The 19,455-nt window shown below is 54.5% G+C and overlaps 1 protein-coding gene across 6 annotated transcripts in view; it reads right to left on the reverse strand.

Moving 5' to 3' along the window:
• Positions 1-17,537, reverse strand: part of MGAT5B (alpha-1,6-mannosylglycoprotein 6-beta-N-acetylglucosaminyltransferase B) — a 74,015-nt gene extending 56,478 nt beyond the window's left edge. For 2 of the 6 annotated variants that reach the window (XM_049812782.1, XM_049812778.1), the window contains exons 1-2: positions 17,249-17,381; positions 10,537-10,649 (exon numbers count right to left, since the gene is read on the reverse strand). In XM_049812782.1, the coding sequence (XP_049668739.1) occupies positions 10,537-10,649; positions 17,249-17,316 (181 nt within the window). In that variant the 5' untranslated portion in view covers positions 17,317-17,381. The other 4 variants (XM_049812785.1, XM_049812784.1, XM_049812783.1 and 1 more) reach the window with 4 other exon arrangements.
• Positions 17,538-19,455: the final 1,918 nt, after the last annotated feature.

Raw genomic sequence — 19,455 nt, forward strand, 5'->3', positions numbered from 1 at the left:
GATTTAGGAGTGAAAAGGGGTAATAAAAGCATAAAGAGCCATTAACATTCCTTCTGGCCGTGGTGGGGTGTTTGCTCATCACACATTGATGGAAATAGCATTTGACTTCCTTATGAGCTATAGAAAATCAATTAATTGATTTAATCATTCCCTGGGAGTCCCTGCTTATGGAGATAACAGAGCGCTGGGGCCAGTGGGATGCTGCTCCTCCCTCCTCCGACACGGCAGCGGCAGGGAAGGGACCAGCACACATCACTGCACAGAGATCTTCATCTCTGCTCCACCAGTTTAAGACTCATGAATTCACACTTCCATCTTCCAGTAAGTTTGGTGGCTTTTTTTTTTTTTTTTCTTTTAAGCCTGCAGGCATCCAATTCTGAGCAGCAATTGTATCAAACAGGCACTTCTTCAGTAAGAGACGCGTTCCCAGGGTGGATTAAGCCTTAACCACTACTACAGCGGCCCTTACGTTTCTTACCCCTCTGTGCCCTGCAAAGCACTGATCTGCATTTTACTCCCCCGGCACATCCCCGCAGAAGTCGGCAGTAACCCCAGTATCATGTGGAGACCCCACGGATGCCTTTATTTTCCTCATTTTAACAGCACTCGTTTCCCTGACTGCAATAGCAATTTAATAAGAGCAGTAAAGTTTTACAATTCCACTTTAAACTCCCTTTCCAAGCGTGGGCTGGAGATGGGAGCACGGTGCACGTTCACCGGCTCAACGAGAGATGCAGTGTGCTGGGACCAACGTGGGATGGCCCACGGGGACACCAGAAGCAGCAGGCACAGGAGAGGAATTCACCCCTACTTTCTCCACCTGGGCAAAGCAATGGTCTGCTCCAAAAAAAAGCAGATTAAGGACACCCTTGTGCTGCCCGTGGGGGTGCGAGCCCGGCACCAGCAGCAGCCTCCCGCTGCGGCACGGCGGACCCAACAGCACTCGCACCCCAGGGTGCTGCGTGGGGTGCAGGGGGGGCAGCTGATGCCCACAGTCGCTCCCAGCAGCGTCCATCACCAACAGCTATTCCTCAGCACAGAGCACCACTTTAACCCATAATTAAAGAAGCCTTCCCATACTCAACAGCAAGAGCAGAGTAAGTTGTTACTGCTGCCGCGTGCGGCGTTATCCTCTTAAAAGAGCCCCTGGAGCAACCGAGCATCTGGCAGGAGCTGGCAGGGAGCGGGGCCGAGGGGGAAGCAGAAAGCCCTCACCCTACATCTGGGCTCTGCCCTGCTTTGGGGTCTCCATTAACCCCCTTCTCCCCACCGATGCTTGGACAACGAGGAAGCGAGAGAACGTTCCTGAGCAAGAGGAGCTGCCAGAGCACGGCATCTCTGGCCCAGCTGGAGAGCCAGTCCCACCGCCCCAGCTTTTTTCTAGGGGAGGAAAAATCAAAAGCCCATCTTCCCCAGCACAGCTCCTCACCAAGGAGGTGTTCCCAGTACCAACCACCTCGGCTTGGCTCCGACCAGGCAACTTCTTACAGCATCAGCTGGCTGCTCTGGCCCCCGAGGGTGCTTGGAGCAGCTTTGGATGGGACGGACGCAGCGAGGCTGGAAACGAGCCCCAGGCACTGAAGAGCTGCATAGCACGCTCCTTCCCATGGGTCTCCCCTGGCTGGCACCCCTCCAGCGGCTCACACGCTCCAGGAGACTCTTAATCCAGCTCTGGATGCAGCAGCAGAAAAATTAAGCGTTGGGGACGTGCGGGATCCGCACGTCCCAGTTGTCATGGAGGTGACACACACCCGCTTACCCACACCCTCTCCGTGGGGTCCCGGGGAAATGCTCCAGCTAACGCCCCCACAGGCACTGGGGGAGGAGGGGAACCTCCTGCTGCCTTTCGAGGGGGTTTGGCATAAGCAAATTCTGGATTCAGATCATGAGAACAGCCTCATCCCTCTGCCTGGACAAGCATCCCGGCCACTGCCGGCGCCATCCGGTGAGACACGCTCAAGCAGCGGATCCTGACAAGCTGCTTACAAGCCGCTGCAGACACTTACCCAGAGCTGCTCAGCAGACGACATCAAAACATAACACAAGCAGCCCAGGAGAGGGTTGTAACTCACTCGGGAAGAAAGTGGGAATAATTAGCTGAGTTTGCACAGCAGAGTCTGCTCGGCTCCCTCCCTCGCTCTGCCCATGCCCTCCCCGTCACCGTCACTCGGTTACACGAGTCTTTGCAACTGGTTCTCCTGTCACCTTCACCATGCATTAAAGGCATCAAGATATAAATTTATAACATGTGTGACTTTTTGAAAGTGAAAGGAACAGGAGCATCCCTGGAACCATGCATCTGTGCATCACGTCTCAAGGAGGCAGCAGCCCAAGTCCTCACTCCTGGGTGCTCTCTCCAGCAATGTCAGGTAAGAAAAGGGATCGTCAAAGCCACAAAGCAACTTTCAGATATTTTGCCCAACTCAAGCTCCTGTCAGAAGAACTACGTGCTTTGCTGAGAAGAAATAACTGAGGAGTAGACTGGGATCTGTCACAAGCAGCAGCGACCCCAGGTTGCACACCAGTCCAGAAATTACCTTTCCCAAGAGAGAGGGAATGGGGGTGTGAGGATGAACACGTCTGTGTTTTTCCTTTAAAGCTCCTTCGGGCTGAGCAGCATCTCACTGCAGCCAGGACCTCGCAGGCAGAGCCGTCCCCTCCTCTGCTGTCCTCCCTTGCGATGAGCTGCACGCAGAGGGTACGCGGCAGGTCAGGATCATGCCCGCAGACCTCCTCCTCCCCTCCCAGCACAGATGACTGTGAGGGAGGACGACAGAGTTATTCAAGCTCACTCTGATCGTTAGCAAATCCAAGCTTGACCTCTCTGCATCTTCTGTGAGAACAAACGGCGATGGCACCTGGCCATGCTAACCCAGCTGGGCTGCTGCTGGAGCAGAAAGAAAACCAGCAGAGACAGGAGCGGGAGCAAAGGACCCCTCCGAGGAGATCATGTAGGTTCTCACGTTTCTATTTGGCCTTTTTGCTCCGCTCCTCGGGGAGCAATTCAGGGGATTGAAATAACATGAGATCCCATCACTTCACGGTACTATGACTCTGGAACGGCAAAGATGCCCTACAAAACCCCGAGCAACCTTCAACATTATCTTCTGCAGCACAATTCCCACCCCTCCACCCCCTCCACCAACATCCATGCTCTGGAAAGAAACAGAAGCCACAAACACCAAAGTATTCAGCTGTGCTGCACAGCCCTAAAGAATCTCCCTCTCTCCCCTCTCCTGTGTTCACTGATGGAAGAAATTGCTTTAAGCAGGTGAGACTCCAGGAACTGGAGCAAACAACAGCCGCAGGAGAGGAAGAGCACTCCAGTAGCTGGAACACAGGAGGGATGCTGGGTTTGGGGAGAACAGGGCGGGATTTCTGCTAGGTGATGTTAAACACAATTTCCAGTGCAACATGCCTTGGCTGTTGTCTGCTGGACCTCTCCAGAGAGTCCCATACCCCAACACAGCAAACCAGAGCCATCCTGACACCCCAAGAAAGCAGCGGTGCTCTGCTTCACCCACAGCCGGCATCCAGGACAAGATGCCCCAAGCCACCAAGTGGGGCTTCCCCAGCAGGCTTTCTCCATAACTTTTCCACAATTATTTTTCTTTCCCTGCAAAATGAAAGTGAATGACCAAATCTCAGAGGCTTTTGCTGCAGAAACTGTTCTCTGGCCACCTGCACTTCTGCTGTGCCAGACCGAGGAAAGTCCCCGCAGGCGCTGGTGCACTGCCCACCTCCAGACAGATTCCAGGTCAACGCAGTTACCATTGCCCAGCTGCAGAAAATCCCGGGACTGGGAAACCCCCTACCCCAGCCCACAAGCTGTTTAATATCCCACCAGGGTTGTATTGGCTTTTTGTGGCAAGCTTTTGGTAGCGGGGTGGGATTATAGGGGTGCCTTCTGTAAGAAGCTGCTGGAAGCTTCCCCTGTGTTCGAGAGAGAGCGAGCCCATACCAGCCGGCTCTGAGACGGACCCGCCGCCGGCCAAGGACGAGCCCATCAGAGATAGTGGTAACGCCTCTGTGATAACATTTTTAAGAAGGAAAAAAAGTTGTGGGACAGACAGAAACAGCAGCTGGAGAGTGAGAACATGTAAAAGAAACAGCCCTGCAGACCCCAAGGTCAGTGAAGAAGGAGGGGGAGGAGATGCTCCAGGCGCCGGAGCAGAGATTCCCCTGCAGCCCGTGAGGAAGACCATGGTGAGGCAGGCTGTCCCCCGGCAGCCCATGGAGGACCATGGTGGAGCAGATCTCCACCTGCAGCCCGGGGAGGACCCCACGCCGGAGCAGGTGGGTTCCCAAAGGAGGCTGTGACCCCATGGGAACCCCGCGCTGGAGCAGGCTCCTGGCAGGACCTGCGGATCTGTGGAGAAAGGAGCCCACAGAGCAGGTTTTCTGGCAGGACTTGTGACCCCGTGGGGGACCCACGCTGGAGCAGTCTGTGCCTGAAGGACTGCAGCCCGCAGAAGGGACCCATGCTGGAGCAGTTCGTGAAGAACTTCAGCCCGTGGGAAGGACCCACGTTGGAGAAGTTCGTGGAGGACTGTCTCCGTGGGAGGGACCCCACGCTGGAGCAGGGGAAGAGTGCGATGAGTCCTGCCCCTGAGGAGGATGAAGTAGCAGAAATAACGTGTGATGAACTGACCGTAAACCCTATTCCCTGTCCCCCTGCGCCGCTGGGGGGGGTGGGAAGGTTGGTAGAGAATCCGGGAGTGAAGTCATGCCGGGGAAGAAGGGAGGGGTGGAGGGCAGGTGTTCTGAGATTTGGTTTTATTTCTCATTACCCTACTCTGGTTGATTTGTAATAAATTGAGTTAATTTTCCCCAAGCTGAGTCTGTTTTGCCCGTGACGGTAATTGGCGAGTGATCTCTCCCGTCCTTATCTCAACCCACGAGCCCTTTGTTATATTTTCTCTTCCCTGTCCAGCTGAGGAGGGGGGAGTGATAGAATGGCTTTGGTGGGCACCTGGCATCCAGCCAGGGTCAACCCACCACAAGGGTTCATAGCCTGCAGCCCCGAGGAGATCAGACCCCAAAACACCTAGGACAAGGTGCAACAGCCTTGCCGAGGACGTTTCACCCCTGCTTCCTTGCATTTTCCAGCTTGTGCTCTAAAATCAGCTCTCCCCCACTTTTGTCTTTCCTTTGTCCCCTGTCTCCACTGATCCTGTTTCCAAAGCAGCTGAGGGAACAACACAGGATTGTGGTCACCAACAGGAAACCAGCTGGAGATGCTGCTGGGAGCTCATTTTGGGGTGGAAAAAGGCAGGTGTTGAGCTCTCAAGCTGAGCACCAATCCAGGCAGGAAACACTTGAAAACGGGTTGAAAAGACAGTTATGGGAACAGTAAACACACAACTCCAGTGCTCAGCAAACCCCCACTTCCCAAAGGCGTCGAGATTGAAGGACCTCAGCACGAGAACTGCTGTTGCAGCAGACAGACCCCAAGCACCGAGATACCTCTATCTAGATGAACCACTCAAAGCACTTGTATCAAAGTACCACCAAGGTCAGCTGAAATTAAATCAGAGCCCTCTTGCAAGGATCAGAAGCCCGCAGCAAGGGCAGAGCTCAGCTCCAGCCATTTTGGGACATCAGGACCTGTCCTACACATCCCCTGAGACTGCAGCAAATTCTTCCAGCACCTCGTACCCTACCAGACAGGAATCAACAGCAGGAGAAATGAGAAGTCTTGCCATTTTTTAAACTAGCTACAGCAGTTGCAGGCAATATTCCAGCCACATCTAATCACGTTTTAACACTTAATAACCTATTTTCCTCCACTAATCCCCTGCAGCAGCAAGCTCCACCAGTGGGATGTACATCACCGCCGAAACCGGACTGGGGCACAGCTGCAGGCAGAGGGACTGCTGCCAAATCCCTCCATAGCCACACCACCACCACCACCACAATTAAAGATTCTGGTGCTTTTTCAGGATCAGCCCCCTGCCCCAAGAGAGCTTGACTCCAGCACTAAAACAAAACTGAAAGAAGGATGCTTGGAAAAAAAATCCAAACAGTTTAAATTCTAAGAAGGAGAGAAGTGGGCACAGAAAACTCAATCTCTCAACTCTAGAGCCCTTCCCAAAACGTCTCCCACATTCAAAATTTATAGACTTGTCTGTTCTCTTTTTTTATCTAGATCTTTGTGTGTAGAACAAATTCTCGCGGTGGCCATTTCAAAACAAAGGAACCTTTGTCTGTGTTTACTTGACAGCAGCGGATTAGGATAAAATAACTTGCATTTCAGAAGGTTTTTTTTTTATTTATTGTTAAGACGCAAAGCCTCTGCTGCATCGAATCACCAAGCAGAGAATCCATCTGAGGAATGATTTCTGGCACACACCGAGAAATTTGGCTTTTGGAGAGAGCCTCTGAGAAGAGGATTCACATACAAAAATAAAATTAAAAATGGGATTAACTTTTGGACTGTGACATTATCCATTTCTCCTTTTCATGCTCCTGCCTCACATCTATCTTCATTTTGGTTTTGATCAGCTGCTAGCACAGTTCAGAAGCCAAGAAAGCTCTGGGCAAGTCTTGGGCATTTTCATAAGCTTCCCCTTGGATTGCAATATCCGAGGTTCAATGCTGGGCTGGTCAGCACACCCAGGGAGAAAGAGGAACAACCCCAGCCTAGACTGGACCACAAACTGTGAGTTTTACCACTTATTCACAACCCGACAGGATTTCTCCAATGCAAATGATTTGTAAGTGCTCGGGTGCTGGGCTTGATGCTCCCTGGCTCTTTGCGGCCACCCCAACCCTGCAGGCATTTGAGTGCACGGGCAGCTTCACTTGCACAGCATCGCTGCTGAGCCTGGTGGCACACGTGGAAACAAGGACCAGAGCAAACAGCCACAAAAACCAGGATCACCCCCAGGAAGGACCGCAGGAGCGGACACTCGCTAGCCACAAACGTACCCAACTAAATATACCGGCTATGCTGGTAAAGCAGCCCACACCCAGAGCGTACGGAGAGAGGATGCTGCCAGCTTGCAATGCAAAATTAATCAATTAATGAATAATGCTCAAAAGGGCCCATTAAACCCAACACTTCGATGAGCCTATGCAGAGAGGGGGCAGCAGCAGGGACCAGGCTCCTTCCCCAGGCGGGATCACCAGTGTGCTCCAGAGGGTTTCATGCTGGGAGCCCGGTCCAGGGAGATATTCAAGCCCAGGCTTTCATGCACGGCAAACCTGAAGCCATGCACCCAATAACTCCTCCAAAGCCAATGGCCCTGAACCTGTCCAGCTTTGTGTGAATACTGGCCCGATTCCCACCATTACTCACGTCAAGAGCTAATCAGCCCAGCAAAATTAACCTGCTCCTTTGAGCTTGTCTTCAGACCAGCATTGTGCACTTAACAGCAATGATAACGACCAGCGATATTTCTCGGGTTTCCTCAGGATCCATAACGCATGTTAATTAGACACCAGTTTGTTATTCAAACAGACCTATTGAGACGATGCAGCACTATTAAGAAGCATATCCACTGCTGCTCCCACCAACCCACACCAGCTTCGACGTGCATCCAGCGCTCCTCCACGGGAGCTCAGCATCACCCCAGCCAGGAGGGACCTCTGGAGTCCCTTCCCCAACCTCCTGCTCCAAGCAGAGCAGACCTGGGGGTCAGACCGAGCTGCCCACTGCCACAGTCAGCCAGATATGTTTTGAAAGTTTCCAAGGATGGAGTTTCCCCACCTCGCCAGCTTCCTGGAGGCTTTGGCTCCCCATCTCCCAGTGGCACCAGTGAGGTTGCCCAGCATGCATCGTCCCTCCTGCTTTCTTCCATGGGTGCGATAGTTGGGCTTACCAGCCATCAGAGCCTCTCCCAAGAGCCACAACTTCTCAAAGGTGACAGAGGGCTCTGCAGTGACATTGGCCAGCTCCTCTCCAGCTCCAGTCTTGTACATGCCCTGAGGTCTTGGTCCCACTCTGCTTTCAGGGTTTCTCACCCCGTGTAGCTGTGTGCAGGGAGCCCTGCTGAGAACAGCTACATCACCAGGCAGGACTGCCAGTCCCTACGTACCAATATCACAGGAAAGGCTGAATCCCAACAGGCTGAAACCAGTGTTAAAGAGCTAGAAAATGCCTCTCGTGTCATGCCTGCCAAGTCTGGGGGACAAAGAATATAACCCTCTTCCAAAACAGCATCCTTCCTCCAGAAACAGAAGAGGATGCTTCATGTTTCAAAACGGTGTGCGAGACCACGAATGAACCAAATCTTCCCCAACAAGAAACACAACAGCCAAATCGGCAGCAATTCATCTGGAAGCAATATGTTGTTTGGCAAATCCATCTAATAAATAAAAAAAGAATAGAATGGTTTTACATTGCATTTCTGAGCTTTCTAACAAAGCAGGACTTGCCTTAGCCAGTTACAGACCTAAGAGACCAAAAGCTTGTGAAATTAGAGGACCTAGGTCATAAATCTTTTTTCTTCTTTAAATGAGACCAACCAGCCATTACCAGAAGCAACATCCAGACCCTCGGAGCGAAGCAGCGGGCATCGCTCCCAGCCAGCAAGGCAGGCGCTTGCTCAGCCAAGGGCACCCACCACGAGCTCAGATGCAGGAAGGTGAACCCATTTACACATCTCGATTTGATCGCCTAAAGCAGTAAGCATGGAGGACTGAGAGGTACAAGAGCCTGAAAAAGGAGGGGTTTTTTGATCCAGCTCCAGGACTGCACTGACATTGTGCCCAGTAAACAAGAGACACGCAAGGATGGGAATCCATGGACTTACAGATTTGGGTTAAATTGATGACAAGAATAAGGATGAGGAAAGCTATTCCACTCCAAGGCATCCAGAAAGGGGATAAAGAAGCTGGATAATTGTCTTTTTGCCATCGTTTCAACACAACTTTAGAGAGCCCTTTGGGGTGGGACCAAGGGCTTCTGCAGGTTTCTGGAAACCTTCGCTGCTGTTTGCAGCACAACCTGTGCCACCTCTCAGCTCAGGCTGGTCCCACAATTAATTACTCCCTCTTTGCCTTTCTTCTAGCTCTCTGCAAGCACCCAGGGGACACTGGGACTCTCCCGGGACACGGAGCAGCTGTAACAAGTGACACTTTTTATTCCAAACCTTTTTGGGACCCACCTCCTCAAAAGCCAAGTTTGGAGAAAGCGGTGGTCCAGGGGCTTCTGCCCGCACTTCTCACATGCCGCTTCTCATCCCGAGAAGAAAGAAGTCCCCTATAACCAGGCTTCACTCACCAGCCATCCTGGGAGCTGCACTTGGCATGGGGACAGGGACATGACCACAGCACCCACCCTCCTTGCAGGGGCAGGTACCCTGACCGTGGTAAAACATGCAGAAAATACCAAAAGGCAGTGATCCTGCAACCTGCTCCGGCTCAGGCTGAGGTCAGCCAGGCAAACACCAGTCCCTTGGAGAAGGGGCTTAATGGAGTTGATGATGGGAACAATTAGGGGAGCACAGGGGGAGAAACGCCAGCCGCCATGTGCTCCATCCACGGGGGAGAAAACAAAGCCAGCTGCTGCAGGCTGCCCATTAATCTCTCTGAAAGTCAACTAAGCAGTTTACAAGCACCATCCAGCTTCTGGAAACCACCAATTTAGTCCTCTCCTTCTGTAGGAAAACAACTCGCACTTCTTCCAGCACCACAAGAAAAGGATTTAATGCCCAAAAATCACATTCCAGGTGAGGCTGGGGAGCTCAAATCCCTCCACGCCTTTGGTATGGAGGAGGTGGCCTGACCAAGCCTATCTCACCCTGCTCACCAGAGTTCAAGCTAGACATTTCCCTCTGTGCAATTCAGTCGTGCTGTTCCAGGCTGGGATCGTAGAGGAAAAGTAAGGGCAAAGCTCAATTCAGTGCAGCAGTGTCCTCCCAGAGCAAGAGCAGGATATGACCCTCCCACCATGGAAGCTGTCTCCCGAGCTGACTGCACGTGTTGCCAAAAAAGGTGTTTTAAAAAAGGTGACATAAAGCACGTTTGCTAAAAATCCAATATTTCTCTCCTACATTTCAGTACCTCCACGAAACCACAAAGGCCTTTTATTTCCCTGTCCCTAAGGAACAATTTCCACTCCCTGCAGAGCAAAACTGCCCAAAACGACTGAGCCCTCCAAGCACCTGAGCCAAATCCTCAGCGCATTAGACTGGGTGCAGCCCATGCAACCCACACCACCACCAGCAGCTGAAGGTCTAATCCCGTCAGCCCCAGTCACCAGCATTTTCCCATCCCTCTGCTGTGAGCCAGGGCCAGCATCCACACTCCAGCACACACGTCGCCACTGTGCCTGTACACCTCTGGATATCAGAGATAGCACAGCCAAGTTTTAGCCACATGGCTGCAAAGTGCCCCATGCCACAGCAAGAAGGGCCAATATTTTCCTGAGCCATCCTGACGTCCCTGAAACAGGTCAGTAGGGAGCCTGGGAATGGAGGCATCCGAACACCACCCTCCCTGCATCCCTGGCGCTTGTCAGCTCGGTTGGACCACACGTTTGGGGGCCATCAAGCAGCACGAGGGACAGGATGGGCACAGAGCCGTGCTTACCTTCGGTCCGGATGGTGAAGGGCGAGTCCCCCAGGCGCTTGGCTGAGAACTGCCCTCCCAGCGACGTCATTAGGAAGCACAAGGTGAAAAATCCAATGCCCAGCACAAATATCCTGCGGGAGGGAAAGCAGAGCTGTAACAAGGTGTGACGAGGAACCAGCTCACTCCTGCGAAAGCCCCACCACCCTTCGCCACCCCTGGGGTAACCCCTCTGCACAGCAGCAGGAGCCACTTTGTTTTGGGATGTCTGGAAGAGACAGCTGGGACAACCCCTGCCTCCTTCCCAACTGCTCCATCCCCAGGGCTCACCCCATCCAGCCTGGGCAAGGAGCATCTCTGCAGCCCCAGCCCTGCGAGGGCACACCAGTACCTCACCCCGAGCACGGCCAGACCCACATGTGCTTCATGAAGAGCCCCAAGATGCTTCTGCCCAAACCCTGGCACTGAGCAGGTGGGTTTTGCCTGAGAACACCCTCCGAAATCCCCACAGCCTGCTTTGACAGGCAGGCCTTGAGAGGGAGCAGAGGACTTGCGGTGAGAAAGCTGAGCCAGGCCACAACTGCCCTTACGATGCTCCACTAGATCCAACCCAGTAACCCAGACCGCAGGAACCACTACAATAAACAATAGCCATTTTCCTCCTGGGAGAGTCCAGAGAAAAGAGAGGGGAGAGTCCAGAGAAAAGAGAGACCTTGTACCTTCCCTTCCTCCCAAAGGATCTAAAAAAAAAAACAAAACAAAAAAACCCAAAAAAAAACCCCAACACCTTTTTTTTTTTTTTTAAAAAAAAAAAAAAGGTCTTTTGTTCCCCCTGTAACTAGGCCACCGGTATTTGCCATTGTGTCCAGCATTGCCTGTGCAGTGCGGGCAGCCTTGTGCACAGCAGGACGAGGAGGGACCCACGCTGGCGGCACACACGGTAGCCTGGGACCATCCCATCGCCGCTTTGGTCATCCAGACTGGCAGGAAAGCAGCTCCCGCGGGGACACACCGGGCAGGATGCCGACCCGCACGTCGCTCCCAGTGAGCTTGTGGTCACCTGCAGCTGCGAGAGAGGCAGGAGCTCTCAGCGCTGCTCCTATTCAGGCCAGTAACTTTTTTGGGGGGGGTAAAAAGGCTGAAGGCAGGAGCTCTGTGCAAGCAGGAGGGTTATTGTGCACCAGGCAGCATAAAGCCAAGCCTTCCCGTCTCTCCAATGTGCAAGCAGAGCACGCTGCGCCAAGGGACGGACGCCTGACCTCTTTCCACCGCTCAGAGATGCTGCCACCGCCTCCGAGTCTCCGTGGAGGTGCAGCATCCTCCAACAGATGCACGGGCAAAGCCCCAGCAGAGCCGCTGCCGCATGCCGCTTACGACAGCTCCCAGAGCCACGGCTGTACCGGGGATCTCAGCTGGCCAAACCCAAGGAAAATTTCAAGGAGGAGAAGCAGAAAAGACAACTGTCAGCCAGCCTTGTGAAACAACAGGCTTGTCTTCAAACAGACAAATCCTATGTGGGATAGGGAGCTGAGCAAGCCCTTAGTGGTGCCCGCTGGCATTTCTGCCTCTCAGCATCCGCGAGCTGAAGGGAAGCAAACCACAGAGGACAGGAACCAGTAACTTTCCTTTACAAGTTCACACCATTATCCACAGGGCTCAGGAGCTGCACACAGAAACACAGCACAGCCACCCAACACCAAAACCAGGCTTTTCCAGAGAAAGACTTGGAAAGGAACACCACAGCCCTCCATCTAATCATTATTGTGTAGTTAAGAGGCAGAGGATTAGGAACCAGCCATTAAGTCTGGGCTACAACACGCCAGCATTGCAATTATCTGTTGCTAGAAAGGGCTGGCAAATAAAGTAACTTGCTTCAAAGCACTTGTTAGCTACAGGAGATGCTGTGGAGAGCTGAAGTACGGTGTCAAGCAGCTCAAGAAGGACTGGGCTTCCCTGGGGAGATCTACTGGAGGAGCTCCCAGGGCAGATCTCCACTGTCCCAGCATGGCACGGCCAGGCTTGCCCTGCCTGGAAAGGCTCCCAGGCAAGACATGGCACGTTCACAGGACGCCACGAGCTCCCTACCTCCATCCCACCAGGTCCAACACTGCTCTCACACAGCCAATGCACACCTGAGCCCCAGTCACAGGGCAGATTTGTTCTCAGCATCGGGCAGCTCAAGAGCAAAGGGTTTCCTCTGCCTGCTCTGAGAAGTATCAGCCCTACCCACCGCAGAGGGGCATCTAACCCCCATCCATCCCCCCCCCCCCACGGATCAGCCCTGCCCCATCCCCAGCTGGGTTCCAGGAGATCAGCATCACCTGGCCACAAGCTCTGGACCGGCAGCACTGTGCAGCTCCCCCATCCCCTTCCCATCTCCAGCCTAATCAAGAGAAAGAGCAACACCCTGGGCTCATTAGCATTAACAAGCTCTGCCAGCAGAACACTGAACACCAGCACAAAGCTCTCTAACCCTTTTGGAGACCCACAGCCAGGTGCTGGGAGAGCAGACCCACCTGGGAGAGGGGATGCTCAAGTGCATCAATAAAACTGCCTGAGTTTGTGTAGGTACTCTGGGAGTGAAGCAGTTCAAGTCCCTTTTATTTCTGAATAAGCCTGCCCTGGGGGGTGGAAAGGAGTTTAAACAAGCTCTAAAAAGAGTCGTGCACTTGGCTAATCCAGACTCCCACCCCTAAAGGCCTGGCTATAGGCATGGCTGGCGTGCCCTACAAACAGCCACCAGCAGAGCACAGCCATTCCCTCCCCAGGAGATGCTGATGAACCATTGAGCTGCCGCATTTGCACGCAAAGATGACTACGGACCTCAGCCCCTCTCCCAAAGCAGACCTCAGAGAATGGTTTCCAGAGAGCCGTGGTCCAGCTCCAGCAGGGAGGTGATTGTGGAGGCAGCAGAGCATCCCTGATGCTGTGAAGCAACGTGGTGTCCCATAAATTGCTCGGAGAGAGGGTGATTCAGGGACATTAGTCCGTTCCCATTATCACATCCCGTGCTGAGCCACACAGTGCAGCGGTGGGTCTGGAAGAGGCTCTCGGAAACACAACAGAGGGGATTGCAGCACCCAGCTGCAGCTCGGAGGGCTGAACTTGTCCTTGGGGGGGGGGGGAACCACTGTCTGCCATGGCACCTCCCTGGGAGGAGAGGACAACAGCACAGCGGAGAAGGCACAAGCTGGAGGAGGAGGTCAAAGCCCAGCCATGCTCGGTGACGGAGGGTCCTCCCTGGGAGCCCGTCATGGTACAAAACCCACCCAGCTGCCAGCTGCCCCCTTCCGCAAGGGGCATTTTAACAAAGCATCACCTGATTAAATAATCAGATCTGATCCTGCTCTTCCTTCTCACCCCTCCTATTGTCAGTATCTTCATCACTATGCAAGACCTTGTTTACGCATTTTAATCTTCATAATTATACTCTGGCAAGGAGCGATGGTTAAACACCGAGAAGAAAGAAAAAGAGGAAGGAAAGAAAAAGAGGAAGGAAGGAAAAAGACACAAAGGTGATCTGTGCTTTAGCATCTTATTAGGAGACAAAATCTTCTTCATTTTGACTGGATTACAGAGAGAGTAGGGGAGGCGCGGGATGCTTTTTCCCTTAAAAAACAGGGATCAGAGCCTAACTGGAATGTATATGCTTAGGAGAGAAGTGGATCCAGCCCAGCAGCAGTGCTCCAGGGAGCAGGGAGCTCTCAACCTGAGGACCCCATCCCTTTTACTTTGTGCCAACCTTCCCCAGGTGAATAAAAATGCTTAGCCCAGCCTTAGTGAGCAGAAACTCCTTATGCAGAAAACAAATACCATGAAGTAGGCAAAACATACCAGACCCCCGACCTTCCAAATTGTCTATCAAATGCAGTGGGTCCTCTGCCCCCAAAATCAAGTCTAACTCACTGAAGACCATGGAGCTCCAATGATGAAGTAGCACCTACTCTGCATGGTGGCTTTGCCTGTCACCCAACGTCACGTTTAATTCATTGCCCGGGCACGGTTCTGGTGCCAAGTCCCTCTCCACATCCTCCCCAAACCGAAATGTTCACAGTTCTGGGTTCTGGCTTGGTGCCCAAAAGAGAAGGAAGCCAAATTCTCCGAGTCTTTAGTGAAAATTGGAAGTGATGCCCCAGTCATTGCAGACTTCGGCGCATGGAACTTAAAGCTGGATGTGGCCAGGGGGGTCTGAGCGATGAGTTGGGAAGTGATGAGGGGAGGAAGGCCAGCAGCACCCAGCGGGACGGGGCTGTGACACTGGGACTGTCTGTCCGTGCTGCTGTATCACCCAGCTGGGAGCCACAGGGGGAATATTACACAGGTGCATGGGGAAACCAAGGGCTACAGAGGCAGGTAACATCTTTTATTAGACAAGTTTTCAACACCCAAGTCTCCTCAACCCAAAAGCTGAGCCACAATTTCTAACAGCAGCAGCAGTTGGGCTAATAAAAAAATGCTCCCTCTCCTTCAAACCTTGTTTTGCTCAGAGCCCAACACCATCACGGCGCTGTCGAAATGATGCTCAGCCATGGGAACCGTCCTCTATCAAGGGGACCAGAGTGAATTCTCTTACAGGCCAATGTTAGAGACACACAGAAAGCCTGGCTTTGGTTTCCAGCTGGCAAACTTGCCTGAACTCCCCACGTTCTGCAAAACCAAGAGCTGGGCTACCTGGACCAGGGCTCCACAGTGAATTCTTGCCCGAATCCGGTGCTGTCACAAATGAAACACCCTTTGCTACTGAGATGAAGTCAGAGCCATCCTTGGACATTTCTACAAATCATTTCTACGCTGATTTGTTCTCTCTCCCCTTCCCATTTGCTGCAGGCACTTTCACAGCTCACGGCTTTGCATTGCTTTGCTAAGCATGTCTGGAGTGTGGTTAATGAAATGTTTTGGTGCAAAGGGTCAGGTTTCCTGCTCGCTGTTTGCTGATGGCACCGCTGCCAGGAGTCTACACCAGGCAGGGGATCACAACATGGGCTTCCCTAGAGCACCAAGGCTTTGCCCAGCCAGCAATGAGCACCCGATTTACAGGACCCATCCTGATTGCCAGTATCTTCTCCCACTCCCCTAGATCACCCCTGATTCACATCAGCTGAGAATGCGGGGTGTCGATTTTAGGGGAGCAGTGCCGATTTGCACCAGGTTACGGCTGGAGCAGGGCAGTGCCAACGCTTGCCCACACTGGGCTGGGAGCAAGGTGACACAGGACCATGACATGGAGGGGTCACGCTCAGCATGACACCAATGTAGAGGGGATGCAGAGCTGGACACTGCGGGACAGCTAGGAGAGGGTCTTGGGAAATTCTCGTCTTACAGAGAGAAAGCCTGACTGATTAACAACAGGGCAACCCCGCTGGTTCCAGTGGCATCCGTACTGGTCTGCACTGGTTTGAAAGCAGAAGCCACCCCAAGGCACACAGACAGGACGGCGCAGGTGCACTGCTACAGACACCAGGGACCTTCCAGCCACCACAAACCCCTCATCCGCACACATCCTTATCTCCAGTGGGACTTTGTGAGCACCCTGCGACTCACTCCCTGTGCTCCCCCAGCCTGATCCCAGGTCACTGCTGAAGATGGGCTTCCCCTGCCCTAGGGGTGATGCCCCAGGCACCGGGGACAGGGATGCTCAGGCCAGTCACTTCCTCACTACGGACTTCAAACCCACTGAAGAAAGCGAATAGCCAAGCTAAGAGCATACCCCTGGGGTGCACGTGTCCTTCCTACCTCTCTCACAGTCATTCCCCGTCCCACGCTCGGAGAAAGCCCAAGCCGTGGGCACCCTCATGCCCCTGCTCCGCCACCGCTTTCCGACATCCCCTTGGCCAAGTTCCCCAGCCCCAGGGCACCGCCATGGGATCCAGCAGCAGGAATCCCTCCAGACAAGCAGCGCAGAGCCAGGCAGCTCCCGGGGAGAGGCTGACAACATCTCCAAACCTGAGCGCAAGCAAGCGGCGCAAGCACGAGCCCCGTCCTCCCTTCCAGGTCCAGGCGGTAGCCTGGGCTAAACAAAAAGGCAGATCCGTCCGATGATCCCAGGTGATCCCCAGCCCCCACAGTGGGGAGCACTGGCAACCGCCGGGCTGGGCTCACCCCACGCTGTGCTTTGGCCCCGGGCACTTTCCCCTTCCGTGGGTTTTTGATCCCTCTGCCCGTAGAAAAAACAAGCAATTACTGACATCTCCCATGTGTCTCAAGCCTGGGAGCAACCAAAGCGCATCTCCGGTGAAATAAGGAAGCCGGAGAGCAAGGACTGGAGAGGGGAAGGGAATGCATGGAGGCAAAATTGGGGAGAGTTACACCAAGGGGAAAAAAGCGATAGGTGGGCACGGGCATGCTGGAGCCGGGGGGTTTCAGGCTCGGATATCAACCCCAGCCCCTCTGCCAGTTCAGGGTGGGTTTCAAAATCCCCATCAGCACCAGCAGATTTAAACCAGAGGAACTGATTCCCCCCCCCCCCACCCCCCCCCCGAGTACCAACATCTGGGAGAAAGGTATTAAAAAAGACAGCGGCCAACAGCCCTATAATTAACCGGCACGCTGACCTGCGGGCAAACTTGCCTGGATCCCTGACATCCTAATCCGGGCTCAATCCCCCTCCACGGCGAGCTGCAGCCCCCCCCCCCCCCCCCCCCCCCGCAAACTGTGCTCCCACAACCGCTTCCCACCCCGCAGGGGCCAAGGCAAGGCTGGGGGGGGAAGAGGGGCAAGAAAATGCCAACTTTACCTAAAGGGTCTCAAGGTGACGAGGCATCTTCTGACCATTATCTTCCCATCCGCGTTGACTGTGATCATCGTTCAAAGTTACGGGGGGGGAGCGGGGAGGGGGCGGCCCCCGCACTCCCCCCTCCCCACGCACCCACCCACCCACCGAGGCAGCGAGCGGGGGCTCAGCGGGCGGAGCGCGGGGTTCCGCGGGGGCGCATGGCGGGGGGTGCGGAGCGGGGGCGCGGAGCACCTCCCCGCCCGCCCTACCCCCTACCCCAACCCGCTGCCGGCCGAGCCCATCGCCGCTCCGCTCCCGCGCAGCCCGTACGGGGGGCACCGCACCGCGCCCCGCACCGCGCCCTGCCCCGCGCCGCTCCGCGCAGCCCCGCGGAGGCAGCTCCGCCCCGCACCGCCCCGCGGAGGGGCTGCGCCGGGCCCGGCGTGCCATCTAGCGGCAACCCGGCTCCGGAGCGGCGGGGGGGGGACACGAACACGTTATTCCCGGGGGTTGCCCCCGAAGGTGGGGGAGGTCGGGAGGTATTTGGGGGGGGGAGGACGGCCGCATCCCGGGGTAGGTGAGGGTCCCCCGCCGTGGTGACTTTGGGAGCCGGGGATGGCCCTTGTTGGGAAAAGGGGGGGTGTTAAACCCGAAAGGCCACCCCGCGGGTGCTGTTTGGTTTTGGGGGGCTGCGAGGAGCTGGGCATGCCTCGCTTCTGGGGAAAAGGGGGGGCTGGAGTCTGGCTCTGAGAGCACCAGCCTGCGGCTTTGCTTCGCCATCACCCTGTTTTCTTTCAGGGGGTCACGGTCAAGGCTCACCATGTGGCTTCCCAATGCCCCCAGGCACCCCTGGGTGCTGCCGAAAGGACCGGGATGGCTTGGAGGGGCCGGGGCAGGGAGGCAGGGAAGCGTCCTTGGGAAGACAAAGAAGGGGCCGTGAGAGCTGAGGGCAGGAGGAGAAGCTGCTAAGCTCAGCAGAGGTGTTCCCGGCTCACGTGTGAAAGGTGACAGGCACAAAAAGCCTCCCAGAGCCTGGGAATTAAAGGAGCCAAATGTACCCAGAGGCACCCCATTTCCAGCCCCTCACTCGAGGGCACCCAGCCGGCACGGGTGCACCCCACCAGCGGTGAGGGAGGGGATGCATCGCCCTGCGGGGCGAGCACAAAATTGCAAAGAGCTGGAAGGAGACCGTCGTCCTTGGTGTGCAAGTTTGGCCAGGCTCCGGGACAGGACCAGGCTGTTGGGGGGGGGGGCTCTTGTGCAAACATGGCCCCCTCACGCCATGCTGGCCCCATGGCTGGCCATCCCTCTCTGCTTTTGATACCACCATGGGCACCGTAAAGCATAGGGTGACACTGGGAGAAAGCTGCCCCTTTGCCTTCCCCATGGTGGGATGCTCTCCTCCCATGGTCTTTCTCAGCTCTTCTCCATCCTGCTTGCTTCCCAGGAGAGAAACGTTCCTCCAACCCCACCAACCCAGCATGGCCCAACCATCTCCTCCGCGAGTGCTATGCAATTACAACGCCCTCCCAGCACCAAGCAGCCAAGCACTCCCTCTTTTATAAACTAATTGTGGGCTGCTTTGCTTGTGCAGAATCCTGTTTTCCCATGAGGCCGACAAAGAGGAAATGCCGTATTATGACTGTTGTGATACCGTAACTCCAATTTCCATAGGGATCCCAGGCACTTACTCTGCTTCCTTCTCCCTGATGTGAACCAGGGGTGGCTTCGGTCAGCAGAGCTCCAGGTAGCATATGCTGCAACAGCATCAGCCACCGGCAGGCTCAGAGACGAAAGACAGCTGGAAATTTTCCACAAAACAGCAATTTCTCCCCACGAAACAGCACTTTTTGCCAAGAAGTGAGAAGAAAAAGCATATCCTTTAGGGTTTCATAAATACAAAAGGATTTTTGAGTTCATCCACACTTTTCATGGGCAGGAGACAGGGAAGGAGTCATTGCCACACCAGGTCTGAGCAGGGTAATACCGGGCTGAGGCAGACGGACACAGACTGAGGACCTGCAGAAAGCGTGCCTCAGAACCAGCAGTCAGCGCTGTCAAGCCAAATTCAAACCCTTAGATCAGCTCTCCCTGATCTTCAGTACAGGCAGCCCAAACATCTTGGCAAGGACACCCTTCCCCGAAGCCCGTCCTGTGGGGACCTTATGGACACGACCATGCGGACCCCCTGGGTGGGACAGACACCTAATGCCACCTGGGGTGCCTCG

The sequence above is a fragment of the Accipiter gentilis genome, chromosome 10 (genome assembly GCF_929443795.1).
Source record: "Accipiter gentilis chromosome 10, bAccGen1.1, whole genome shotgun sequence".
NCBI lineage: Eukaryota > Metazoa > Chordata > Aves > Accipitriformes > Accipitridae > Astur > Astur gentilis.